Here is a 13,881-nt window from a genome sequence, read left to right as displayed (position 1 = left end):
CGTACAAAACATTTATTACCATTTGCAAGCACTTTAAGCAACGATAACAAATATTCATGTGGAACGCATTTACAATCAATTTGTAGTAATAATAAAAAGTGTTGAATATTGTTACAATTGCGATGTGTGTTTGACATGTGGATATATTCAGCTGTAGTTAAACATGTTGCGCACTAATTCGCTGTCTGTTATTTTTGCTATTTTCGCTGTCGCGCTGTCAGGGCAAACATTAAAATAGTTTATCCGCGTTGTCGCCCTCAAGCCCGCACGTAAACGCGATAAATCCTCTCGCTGCGAGCCAACTAGCCCTGTGACCGGGGTGTAAATATAAACTGGAGCGGATTAAATTACTACGATTAAATATATTGCCATAAAATTTTCATTTTGGATAATTTATGATGATTTATTTTAACTGTAAAGTGTAAAAAGTCTTTAAATTGTATTTTTATTTCCTAACTAGCTTTAACCCGCGGCTTCGCTCGCGAATATCTAAAATAATGAAGTTGCTTCCGTACGCGTCTGTAGTCACAGAAGAAGTAACAATGAAGTAGAATGGCGGGAAGTTTAAAATGGCTGAAAGTATAGTCTATGGAAGTATAGTGTACAGTCTCCATAGTGTAGTCAATTGGATTTGATGTTGACGTAGCTGTCGGTAATACAGTGTGATAATACAGTGTGATGGTACTATAGTACTTAGGTTTGAGCTTCATTGCTGGAATGCTAGATGGCGTTAAAGTAGTCAAATAACCAGATGCAGAGGTATTATTGGCTAAACAATTTCTTTATTTTATTTAAAAAATAATTTTTTTTATTAAATAAAAGTAGCCTATAACCATTCGGGGACCACTAAGAATATGTGTACAAATTTTCATGATGATCGGTTAAGTAGTTTTTGCGTGAAAGTGTAACAAACATCAGGACTTTCGCATTTATAATATTAGTAGGGATTTGACGATTTGATGCATTTTACAAGTAATCGTTATGCAATCGTCACACAATCGTCAATTGTCGATTGAATGTAATCGTATTACCATCAATAAATAATAATTTCATGATTATTTGATTGGCGATTGCGTGCAATTTTCCTATATAACACCTTTTAGATAATGTTTAGTACCTGCCTATTTTGTTAATGAACGTCAAGGTGAAATTTACTACCACCCTTGACAGTTTGACTTTGTTTAAATGCTGTTCGGAAACTATCCTTGAACGCTTTCCGAATAGTTTTATTAGTTTTGAATTTATAGCAGGTGAACGCAACCAAATTTACATCAAAATTAGTTTCTATGTTAATTAAATCGCATACATTCTGCGAACAACAATTTACCAACAAAACTCACTTCATTTACCTTTAATTGATGTTGTTGTTGTTTGTACTCTCAATTTATAGCGGAAATAAATAACAATAAATCATTGTACTCGTAGATGCATGCGATGTATGTGCATCAGTTTTTTAATTGATAACGAAGTATAAAATGGAAATTTTAATGATCCATAAATCCATTTTTACGAGAAAAACTATAAAATTATAAATCTGTAGTGCTTAATTAGTTTTTAATGGATTTCTAAGAATTTATATAAAATTTCATTAGAAATACATAAAAATAATTTAATTTTTTTTAAGTTTATTTGTATAGTATATGAGAAATGTCATATGTAGGCAACTCAATCACCACCCAAACAGTACCCTATTGTAAATTCATTGCGTGTATTGCGTGCAGTCTATCTAATCTAAACCTCCAAGAGTTATACAACTGTGAGTGAAACTTAAAGCGGTTAAAATCCAGCACGCGTTCATGCATTCATCCATTTCGTCCCCGTTTTCGTTTGCGTCCGCGTCCTTTCGTTTCAGTTGGTCTTTTGCTCGCCCTGCACACGCTTAAACCGCCGTTAAAGTAAAGCCAAACGGTGCGGCAACACAACGCAAGCTGGCAAACCAAAATGGGCGCCAACTCGAACTCGCCAAGTATTACCCTCTGGCAATACTACGGACAATACTCGCACAAAACCATAGAAAGTATACAAACCTTCTTAGGAAATACTCGTACGAGTACGTTAACTCCGAATGGCGATTTAACGATAAATAAAGTAGAAAATGAACATCTACAGCACAATCTGCTCCTGACAAATGACAATACCACATTAATATACACTATGTCCTTAATATAACCTCAAAATAATTAATTTTTGTTTTTTAAGTGAAATTTAACCCAAATTTAACCTAAAATTACCATAAACACTTGAATATTGATGTTATACCGCGGTTAAACTAATGAATACATTCACAGAATGAAGAAAGAAAAAAATGGCAATTACCCTTGCAAATCCACCTTTTAATTACCTTGCCGTTCACCTGTAACAGTAACACTCTGGCAAATAGTGCAGACAGTGCAGACACAAATTGCAAAAGTTCGCAATCGTAGCTATACTTTAATTAAAACTTTTACGCGGCGTCTCTGGTGCGATTCGGACGACAACACTAACAAAACGCTAACTGATAATCACATTGGAATACCAAATGCGTTTTTTCACTCCATATACATGCGCTTTTTTGCAGTCTAGATTGTTTTTTTGTGGTTTTAGAGGTGCGAAGGTGTAATGATGTATTTAACTCTAAAAGGATGATAAGTTTTTTTTAGATTACAACCGGTTTTTCTTGGGAAAAACCAAATTAGTATTATTTACGTTGCAATGCGTGGGAATTGATTTTTATACAGTAAGTTCAATACCGGTATTTCGGTTAACCGGTATTTTTTAAGTAAAATATTGGTAATACCGGTTTTTATAAAATTAATTAGGAAAAATAATTAGAATTTATTGATTGAAAAATATTGAAATTAAAAAAATATGGGTATACCGGTAATACCGGTTTTATATTGAAAAATATTAATATTTTTAAAAAATACCGGTATATCGTTATTAATACCGGTATTTTTAATAATTAATTTTATTTTTGTTTTTAATAATTAATTGATTAAAAAATATTGCTATTTAAAAAAATAACCGGTATAATTTTATGAATACCGGTATTTCTCACATCTATAAATGAAATGTTTGCCTTGTTTGCAAACAGACGCATGAAACGCAATTTACCCGCGCCGCGCTAGTTTGTTGCAAGTTGGTCAGAAACGCATAAATCCCAATGATACTTTGTCGTGCGCTGGTGTCCTTTATCCCAGCTCATCGTTGCATTGCGAGTTTGTTGCTTTGTTGCCGTTGCACTGATTTATAGCCAATTACATGCCACACTTGCGCGTCGTCTTCGCTCGCGCACTTGTTTCTGTTTTATTGTCCATCGCAGCACAACACACAACGCGCTTCCTGTCGCATTATCATCGTTATCAAGCTATCATTAGATGCACTCAACTTTACAACTCTAAGCTAAGTCAAACAAGCAATACTAGACTCGAAAGTTAGCAATTTTATTTGTATTAATGTGTAATACTGGTTGCATACAGTAAATGAATAGAATTTTGATTCGTTTAGGTTTTTCTTTGTTTTTAAAACGTCTAGCAAACGAACAATGCAATAACAAACAATTATAGACTTGAAATACTGCAATTTGATTTGCAATAATGTGTAAAACTGGTTGCATATAGAAAAAAAAATTGTTTCCTTTTGTTTTCTTTTGTTCTAGGAATGTGAAACAAATGAACTAAGTATTAACAAGAAATTCTAGACTTAAAAGTTTCCTATTTTATTCTCATTAATTTGTAATACTGGTTGCAAACCTTAAAAAATAAATTTTAATTTTAATTTAAGTTTTTGCTGATTTTTGTTCTAAAAACATGAAAACTAACGAAATGTTCAACGTAAAACTCAGGTATTGCTCTCATTAGCTTGTGCCGAACAATTGATAAGTGAGTTAATTGAAATGGATGGAAATCCTCGGATTTCTAAACAACTGGATGGACGAATACGCATCGCAATTCCACGCGTCGCTTGCACGTTTTTCCATTCGCTTTCATTCTTCCTTTTTCATTTCGATATGTGCAGTGAGTTGTACTTTATTAACGAGAGCAAATTTTAATTAATCCATTTGCACTCCAAAAAAAATCTATTTTTTTCACATTTCAACTACCAATTTCTATTTTTACACACTGTACATTAAAATACCCATGAAATAATTTTGATTCCATAAATATTTCACTTAAATGCCGTGATTAATTACTAATTAGCATGCATAATTATTCTACAATTATGATTCGGAAATAAATAACAAAGTTCAAGGAGTATATAAATTCCGAGACTGAAATTAATTAATTTCAGCTGTGAATTAAGTTTTAAATCAAAAGTGTCAACACAATCATCTTAAATTAACACATACATTGTCATGGATAATGTTTGAGAAGCGGTATAAGACCGAACATAACCAAAATTTAATTTTATTAAAACTAAACACATTGTATGTTTATTCTGGGCCCATTACGCTAACGAACCAAAACGAGCACTACAATAACACAAAACTATTTGCTTTAACTCCATAAATTTATTATTATTTCACATAATAACTGGATTATACATAACTAATTTATGCATTTTGTATATTTGGTTGCCTATGTGTCATCCAACGATAAATTCAAATTAAATTCATTGATTTTATTTTTCTCTCTTCATAATTTGCTTTGATTCATTATCACCAAGTCAACATCAACATCAAAATCAACATCTGTGCCTTCTGCTTTCTGCTCTCTGCCGCGACAAACAAGAACATTACGCGAACTGCAGCGTACAAGTACATCCGAATAAACTCGGCGAAGTTATGATTGTGTTATGCGCGTGTCGCTGGCACGCCGACGATTTTATTATTAACGATCGTTAAGAAGGCATTTCCTTCTTTGGCTGTCGCCTAACATGGCGAACTTTCAACGCACGAATGCCTTAATTACGCGCCGAACAACTATCCTGCGTTAATTAATTGAAAAACGCAGCCAGCGAATTGTGTCACTCAAACGGAATTGACAGAATCAGTTTAAAAAATGATTAAATGTCATATGAAATTAATTCAATGATTAAACACGTTTTACACGCACGTGTCGAAATAATATTTACATAAATAAATAAATAAATAAATATTTACGCATGCTATTGTGTGCAAATGTTATAATTTTCATTTTTTATTACTTACAATGCGTATTGTTGGATGAAAATGTAAAGTTGCTTAGAATTCCATAAATTGTTGCACTTTTTTTCACTTTTTCACTATTTTCACGAAGGTTTTTGCTTAAAAATGTTTTTTTGATTGTTTTTGTTATTTTTGTGATTTATTTATAAGAAATAATCACACAAAGTCACTAATATAATGTTTTAATAGTTTGTTTTGAGTTTGCTTCACATTTTAACACTGTAATAATAAAATTACGCACCTAGGGAGTGCTTAAAGTAATTAACTTTACACCACTCGACATTTTTAATGCGCGCTGATATTATCCTAGTCCTATATACTTAATTAAGTTAAGTACCGTATTTAATTAATCTTCTACACTTAATATAATAATATTTCTTAATATTTTTCCACTTTTCTTCACTTTTTCAAAGTTTTTTTTACTTAAATTTAATTTTAAACACTTTTTTGTTTTTATTTTATTTTAGATGTTTTGAAGTACTCACTTGTTGTGGGTTTTGGTTTGTTCGTATCTTTGCCGGTCGCGCCACCATCTTAGACAAATGGTGTCAAAAAACAGTTTTTTGACCATATCTCCTTTCCAACTCATTTTACGATAAATATATCTATATAATAAATTAAACTAGAGAAAATTTCTTATAATTTATGTAAGTACCTTTTTCTTGTAAAATTAATAGTTTTAGCGTACGGGCGCCGCAAAGACTACTTCAACATTAATTTTTGCCAAAAACTCATTTCCACACCACCATGAGGTAGAGTACGTGGCGCGTTTGTTTTTTTATCGTGGTATTCCCAGTAGGCCTAATCCACACGCACTATTCCAAAATGTAATGGATTATCTTCCGATTCGCTCTTCGCGATGGACCAGGTGTTGTGCGTTAATTGTTTTCAGGACCGATCGAAATATCACAGGTAAAATTTTCTGCCATACTATCCGCGATGGGATTATCGTTTTCAATGCTATCTTGGTTCTCGAGTTCATCGTACGTGTGCTCAAAACGGTAATCGTAACAACTTATTATGGAGATGCATTTATGCATAAAATTATTGAATTTTAGTTTAAAAAATGTGAAATTTAGTTTAACGCCATATAGATTTAAAATATAATATGAGTTAATCTATGTCTTAGCTTTTACCACAATTTTCACCTTTCCAGTCAAATTTTTGCAATAAAAAGTTGCCTACCACTTTTTCCTTGCTTTAAATTGTCTTGATTCAAATAATAAAAAATAATAATAATAATAAAAAATGATGAAAATTCATTTCCTCTTCATCGCTATCTTGTGATGGAACTTGCGAATTATCACAGGTACCACTGCAATTTGTACAGATAACGGAGCACTTCAATCCAGCCTTTCTGCAGCCGCAGGCTTTCAGACATCCCTTGTTGCATTTGCAAGATACTAGTTTTAACAATGTTTCGGGAGCTGGGGGCTCAAGTGTGGTGACAGGAATTAGCCCATTCTTGCTAACTTGGTGATAAGTTCTGAACGAATGTTGTCGGGCTGCGGCTTCTGTTGGTGGTAGCGATGCAATATTAAATTTATTTTTGTATGCTGATTTTGTGAAGCTGGCATATCTATAGATGTTTGAAGACATATTTTGCATAGTTTTCACATCACTGTAACTGTATAATTTAAGAAGGAAGAATTCGCCAGCTGTAGCAATGATCTCTGTACCAGCCTTTGGGTTTTTAAATACCTGGATAACTTCGTTTAAATCTGGATTTTTGCAGAGTACATTAATACATTTTAATTTTTCTTGATGAAAGAGTGCAGATGTTGTATCACAGCCACTAAAAGCGTGTAAGAATAATATGTGATCTGCCGCTGTTTGATCGATGATGCTTTTGGTTGAATAGATTTGTTGCAAAATTGATAGCGCCGTTAAAAGAATAAGAAGATCTACATCTTCACCGATAACATGCACGAATTGTGATACTGTGCATTGGCTTCGACCAAATCATGAACACGCTCGAGGCATTCAACAATCGCTCTACCCCAATCATCATTACGTGCTCTAGGACGTTCTGAAATAGTGTTTTACATCGATAATTTATGTACGCTATACACAATATTTCGATCACTCAAATGCGTCTGTTTTTATTTCGCTATAAATTCTGCTGTTATTTCAGCAGCGTACAAAAAACAATAATCTTTAAATGAGAATGTTGGGCACGTGGATCGCAGTTGTGGTTGAAAAGTCGTGACAACACTTCCTTTTTTAAACGCAATGATTAGTTTCTCATTATTATATCGTTTCCTACATATCTCGTGAACAACGAATGTTGAAGTAGACTTTGTGGCGCCCGTACGCCAAAACTATTAATTTTACAAGAAAAAGGTACTTACATAAATTATAGGAAATTTTCTCTAGTTTAATTTATTATATAGATATGTTTATCGTAAAATAAGTCGGAAACGAGATATGGTCAAAAGACTGTTTTTTGACACCATTTTTCCAAGATGGTGGCGCGAGCGAACAAGATACGAGGTGGCAAAGTTGAAATTCGTAAAGAGCACCTCGAAATCTATATGAATACCAATTTTCAACAATCCCGCACTATTTTCCCAGCAACCACGTTTTTTAGTACCAAATGACTGTACTAGTATTCAACTTAGAAAATAATAAAGGTTTATATTTCATTAAATTCAACGTTAAAAAATTATTAATTAAGTAAATATGATTTATTTTGTTTTGTTTTATTTATTATTTAATATAGAGGTATTTTATTGAAAACTACACGGCAAAGCAACATATTTTATTTCAACGAAACGCATTGATGTTTACAAACAAGTCTTTGATAAGAAAAATTCGTTCGAACCCAGCAGCAAGAAATTAGCGGTGAATTTAATGCTGCGGAGTGCATGCTAGCACCCTCTGTGGTGTATTCATATAGTTACGTTTAGATAAGATACATGGCGTACGTGCGAGCTCACAAGGACCCGGAATATCTCCTTCACTCTTTTTGCAGTAATCAACAGAACGAAACAAGTTTGGACATGCAAGCAAAGCATATTTATTGCGAGAAAGTGCATCCCAGCGCCATCTCGCGACTTATTATACAACTTTAATTTATTCATTGTTCAAACATTTTCATTTATTTCAACATGTTTTGAGCATGATTCTTTAAAAATTCTTTTGTAGATAATTTTTACGTTATTCACTTAACCTACCTTCAAAATTTAAACATTCTAGACTTAGTAATTATAGCTGTACCTAAAGAAATGCAGAATATAAACAATATGCTAAATAATCACGAATTAATACCTCTAGCGCCCTCTATAGCATATTTTACAAATTACCACCACATGCGACCTTCTGATCTTGTTTTGATCAGCTGTAAACCTGTAAAATCTCCAATGTCCGACGAAGAATTCAAAAAAATTACTTACAAACGTAAATCAAAGCCTCAACAACCATCTATAACTCAACAACTTGCTGATATATCACTTAACATCGACGATTTTGATAAAAACAAAGCAATAAGGTGCGTTTTTATCTATTTATTACGTTATAATTCTTTACTCTAACCTGAAATCTTGCACATTTTTCTCCTTTGGTAAAAGATTAAACAAAATTTCTATTATATAATTTCATTTTAGGCGTGTGCTTGAAGCTAAGGACGATATTCTCGCATCAGATTATTACTCAAATGTTCAGGCCTCGGTCCGGGAAGCACTCAGTTTACTACAACATAAAAATTTGGAAACACAAACAGAAAAATCAAAACAAATTCAAATAAAAGAACTGATTTGTTTTGGTATAGGATATGTATCAGATTCTATGATATCTAGATATCAATTAGCGTTAATTTTAATACTAAAAGAGGTTTATAATATTGCTAAAGTCAAAATTTGTGATCCAATTCTTACTTCAAATGATTTTTTGGTATTGGAACACTTTGAAATTGAAATAATCAAAGAGAATATTGAAGCAAAGTATATAGCACATGATTACACATTGTTTTATCTACCACATTGTCCAAAACAGTTGAGTAATAATCTTCTATGGGCAAATTGGTCTAAAAATTCACTTGAAAACTGTATTATCATCTCAAACAGTTTTCAAAGTTTAATAGAAAACAATACAAAACAAAATTTAATAGATAACGCCCAATTTGTGTATAAAATCAGTCCGTTTGTTCAAGAAATCGCCATTTTTAACACGTTTAAATATTATGAGATATTCAATGATGCAGCTATGCATGTTTTTCCTAATTTGAGTTTAATCGCTGAAGATTTTTGGTTTGATGTAAAAGAACCTAAATATCTAAGTGATATAGAGTATATTGAAGCATAAAGTGTTGAATAAACACTTTGACATTCTAGTTGTTAACAAGATGGCGTCTACAGCAAGCAAAATCGGCGTGTTGCGAGGCATCGCATCCGAACTAAAACGCAACAGTTCTGTCCCATTGAAGGATAACTTGATGTACAACTATATTATGCAGCAATATCGTCGCAATGCAACCACGGAGAAACAAATTTGCAAGGCGCATGAAGAACTCAACTTCATGGCTTCTACTTATTTGTGTTACATGAAAAGCGCACGCATCCAGAATGAAATCAATCAAGAATACAGCGGGAAAGGAGAGCGCAGCATTCAGGAGACAGCGAATCTTGTTGGGTTTAAACTTCCACATGATCCTAAATAATAATAATGTGGATTTGTCGATATATTACAAGATATTACGTAGAATAAAAAGTAAAAATTAGTTTAAACTGTTTGTAAATGAATTATAATTAGAATTCTATTCAATAGAATATAATAATGTTGTAACAAAATATTGCGGAGTATAAAAATTGCATATTGTATGTTTTGTTGGAACCATAACATGTTAAAATGTTAGGTTTTATCCAATATGGCGTCTATTACTGTGCGTATTCTTTTTCGAGGAATTTAGCGATAGTGGTGAGTTGGACATTGTGTGTACCTTCGTAGATGCTGCCGATTTTAGCATCACGGAAGAATTTCTCTTGTGGGAAGTCTTTGGTGAAGCCTACACCGCCCATCCAGTCGATGCATTTGATTGTGGCGAATTGCGCGACATCTGCGGCGTAGTACTTTGCCATTGCTGCTTCCTTTGCGAAGGGTTTGCCTTGTTCTACTAGGCGGGCTGCGTTGTATGTGAGGAGGCGTGCAGCTTCGATTTTTGTGTGGACTTCGGCGATTTGGTGTTGCATACCCTGAGAAAAGTAAGAATATTTATTTACGCTGTATTCAATTTTGTAATCCTATGTTGGACTTGTGGTATACACACCGAACATAGGTCTGATAATGCAATTTTTATGTTTCTTTTCAATTTCTTAATATTTTCAACTTTTTTTTTATGTTTCAGCTCATTTTAAACATCAAAAAGCAGTAACACACCTTCACTATAATGTTTTTTCTAAATACTCACCTGGAATTTATAAATTGGCTGACCAAACTGTTGTCTTTCCATCGTGTAAGGAAGTGTGGCATCAAATGCTCCCTGAGCACAACCAATCATCTGCGCAGCAATACCAATACGTACCTTCATTCAAAAACCAGCAGCATATTTATATCCATGGCCGAATTCACCCAAAATGGCGCTTTCATGCACGCGTACATTTTCAAACGTCAACATGCAGGTACCACTAGCACAGATACCCAATTTATTTTCTGGTTTGTTTACGGTGAATCCTGGCGTGTCACGCTCAACAATGAAACAAGTTATACCTTTATAACCCTATAAACAAAACACAAACATTTAACAAAGTAACAAAACATAACCTCAATTTTGAGCATGTTAACATACAGCTTCCGGTTTGGCATTCGCCATGACCAAGAAAACTCCAGCGATATCCGAGTTGGAGATCCACATCTTACTGCCGTTGATAACATAATGATCACCGTCTTTCTTGGCGGTTGTTTTCAACGAAAAGGCATCTGTACCACTGCTTGGCTCAGTAAGTGCAAAACTACTCACTGTATCCTTTGCCAACATAGTCAGATATTTCTTTTTCTGTTCCTCAGTACCCAGTTTGATGATAACATTACCAATGAGGGTGTTTTGTAGATCTACTAGGATACCTACGGCTGGATCTACCTTCGAGATTTCCTCTACTACTTGGATTGTGGTCATGAAGCCACATCCAGAGCCACCATATTCAATTGGGATTTCAACTCCCATCAACTGTAAATCATAAAAATTATAAAAATTAAAAAATGGTTAGTAAATAGTTTTATTACAGCGATAAATGAACTTTGGTAATAAAATTAACTCGTAAATATGTTTATTTAAAGTTTTATCAAATAATAAATCAAATTCATGTATTGTCATTGATTAATTGCTTTGGATATTCTATATATTGGTGTAATTAAACTGTAATTCCGAGTTTATTTGGATTATGATAGATTAACAGCTGTTTGTTGAGTTAATTTTTTGTTATCAAAGTTTACGTTGCATAAAATAACCATCTTAATATTTTGTGTATTGTGTGGGTTAGTGTAGTCTTGATAAAATTTATGACACACTAACTTGGTTATCATTGCGTTTTATCATTGGTCGGATGATCTCGTTTTGCGGACCACATTGTTGACGTTGTTTCATAACACAAGTTGGATAGGAGTATGATGTATTAAATAATCGCACGACGTATTCAGTAAATAAGATTTCATTTGCATAACGGGAATGAACCAATGTCACTATTATGTAACCGAAGTTTATTAATACTTTTAAAAGTTATTAATTAATTAATTTATAATTAACTAGTTGTTGCTCGCGTAAATTTTAATACTAAAATGTATTTAATTAATTTGTTGCTTGTTTCTTGAAGCTATTTAAATTTTAATATAAATTATAATAATGCACTTCGACGCCATCTCAATGTGCATTATATAACAATAGATATTTTTGATCTGCAATTTTCGAAATAAATATTGTAATTTTCGTAGTAAAAAGTATCCTATGTTCTTTGCAATATCCTTGAAAATATGTGTTCAAAATTTCATAATGATTGAGTTGAGTAGTTTATGCATGAAATCGAAACAAACATACAAAAAAACTCACCTTTGCACTTTTTATTAGTAATTAATAAGGATTAATATTATATTCTTATTTCTGAGGGTACTAAATTAGTTTATGAGTGAAACTTACGCCATTTTCGAAGAGCATATCAACGACAGAGTCCTTGATCCTGTGTTCTGCCTCCATTTCTCTCACCAATGGCAGAATTTGCTCTTTTGCCAATCTTGCAACTAAAATATTTAATTTTTGGCATTTCATTCCTCATTTTTGATCTATTCTCATAAATTTATTTTATTTTTTTACCTGTTTCCTTCATCATGACTTCGTCTTCCGATAACATGGTGAGGGGATAACGTGGCGCCGTCGCCGCGTCGCATTGTAACTTCGGTGAACACGATAGGCTACGGATCAAAGTATTTTTGGCAGCCGTGTTCTGCAAAACCACGAAAAAACATTTCTAATCACAAAGAAAACCATTTTTCAAGTGCACAATTTATTTTTCACTGTTTTTTCGTAAATCTATAAATAAATCACGAATTTACTCCAAGAAATAAGCATTATTTTTGTTTTAATACAAAAACTCACTTAAATCATTTTAATTTGCATTAATTTAATCTCAAAACTTGTTTTACTTCCCATTTCCTGTTCAACTTCAACAATACTAAAATGAATATTTAACTTACCACATTGTTCAATTTAAGAATACCTCTTAAGCTGTTCATTGTAATGGTACTTATTAACACTTGTACACTAAATACGTCTTCAATTAGACCCGGAAATAGTAATTGTAATTTGTTTGTTTGGATATTTATTAAAGTAATAAATATCTCTTGTAAAGAAAACGCACGTAAAAACTATCAACGTGTGTGCGGTGCGGCGGTGCCTGTTCAAAACTGGTTCCCCAGAGATAAGTCAACTTTGTCCAACTCCGCGAGCTCAACCAACTCAGTAACATGGCTTAACAACACGCACCGCTGAATATACAGAGTGTTGTCAGATAACAATCGAAACTGAAGTGTTGTATTTATAGTATTTTAAGTGGCATAAAAACAAAACATCGTGAAATAAAATTTGTTGAAATAACATAGTAATTTGCACATTAAATAATTATTAGTTAATAATTACTTCATTATTACTTCATGATGTTTTTAAAAGTAACATGGGGTATATGTTGCGTGTCTAGTTTATTTATTTTTTCTCCTTTTGTGTGACAAGGATAAAATATAGTTTTATATTTGAAATAGATAGAAAAATCTATTTGGTTCGGTTGGATAAGCTACACAGGATGTTTGTTAAATAATTTAAAGATATTTGGTTGGATTTACTTCGGTGTACATGTATAGAATGAAAACGAACGTGGTATGTTTTCTTATCGCCTTCACAATGTTTGCATCGTTATCGTTTGTGTGATACTCGCGTAATTCGCGCTCGGCCCGCACACGCGACTTGTTTGGTTGTTGGTGTTAGTTTTGTCAGTAGATACGAGTATAGCAGCGTCCTTGATTGCATGTGTATAAATAATCGTAGTTCCTATCACTTGTAAGTTCTATACATTGTATAGCAACGGAATTTATTTTCTGCATTTCTTTTTCTGTTGTGTAAATGTTAATTGATTGATATTTATTTTTACATATTAGCGGAAATAATCAGAATTATTTAATGTTTTTTATGTTCTTTTTATTTTGATAACTAATTAGGCACTCCTTGTGTCAAGGTTGACATTGCTAAGTGGTTAAGAGGGTACCTCTGGTAACGTAGGGAG

General features: G+C 32.9%; 3 protein-coding genes across 4 annotated transcripts in view; 1 reads left to right on the top strand and 2 right to left on the bottom strand.

Annotated features, from left to right (window-relative positions):
* The window catches only part of FMRFaR (FMRFamide Receptor), a 44,029-nt gene extending 38,411 nt beyond the window's left edge, over positions 1–5,618 (bottom strand). The window contains 1 exon segment of the mRNA XM_065313380.1: positions 5,129–5,618. The gene's annotated coding sequence lies outside the window, so the exon portion shown is untranslated.
* A 2,798-nt stretch (positions 5,619–8,416) lies between these two features.
* On the top strand, positions 8,417–9,912 carry LOC135800220 (protein FMC1 homolog). Of its 2 annotated transcripts, none has more exons than XM_065313382.1 (2): positions 8,417–8,615; positions 8,731–9,450. In XM_065313382.1, the coding sequence occupies exons 1-2, from the start codon at positions 8,437–8,439 to the stop codon at positions 9,425–9,427; spliced, it is 876 nt and encodes a 291-aa protein (XP_065169454.1). In that variant the 5' UTR covers positions 8,417–8,436; the 3' UTR covers positions 9,428–9,450. The 2 variants fall into 2 exon arrangements, with proteins under 2 accessions (XP_065169454.1, XP_065169455.1); XM_065313383.1 differs by lacking the exon at positions 8,731–9,450 and adding an exon at positions 9,457–9,912 and having other exon boundaries at positions 8,430–8,615.
* Positions 9,840–13,035, bottom strand: LOC135800219 (short/branched chain specific acyl-CoA dehydrogenase, mitochondrial-like). Its single transcript, XM_065313381.1, is given in 6 exon segments — positions 9,840–10,314; positions 10,530–10,838; positions 10,908–11,285; positions 12,249–12,349; positions 12,423–12,552; positions 12,803–13,035. Coding segments are annotated over 6 exon segments (1,272 nt in total). The 5' UTR covers positions 12,842–13,035; the 3' UTR covers positions 9,840–9,999.
* Between the last annotated feature and the right edge of the window lie 846 nt (positions 13,036–13,881).

Source organism: Atheta coriaria, unplaced genomic scaffold, assembly GCF_025399875.1.
Source record: "Atheta coriaria isolate IRGN ID8LTWV9N9 unplaced genomic scaffold, Caltech_Dcor_3.1 hic_scaffold_10_pilon, whole genome shotgun sequence".
Lineage (NCBI taxonomy): Eukaryota > Metazoa > Arthropoda > Insecta > Coleoptera > Staphylinidae > Dalotia > Dalotia coriaria.
The sequence above is the reverse complement of the archived record's forward strand: the minus strand, read 5'-3'. Positions and strand labels throughout refer to the sequence as shown.

Coding starts and splice junctions, on each gene's coding strand:
- LOC135800220 (XM_065313382.1), top strand. CDS start 8,437: ATGCGACCTTCTGATCTTGTTTTGATCAGCTGTAAACCTGTAAAATCT. Junction 8,616..8,730: donor GATAAAAACAAAGCAATAAG/GTGCGTTTTTAT, acceptor ATTTCATTTTAG/GCGTGTGCTTGAAGCTAAGG.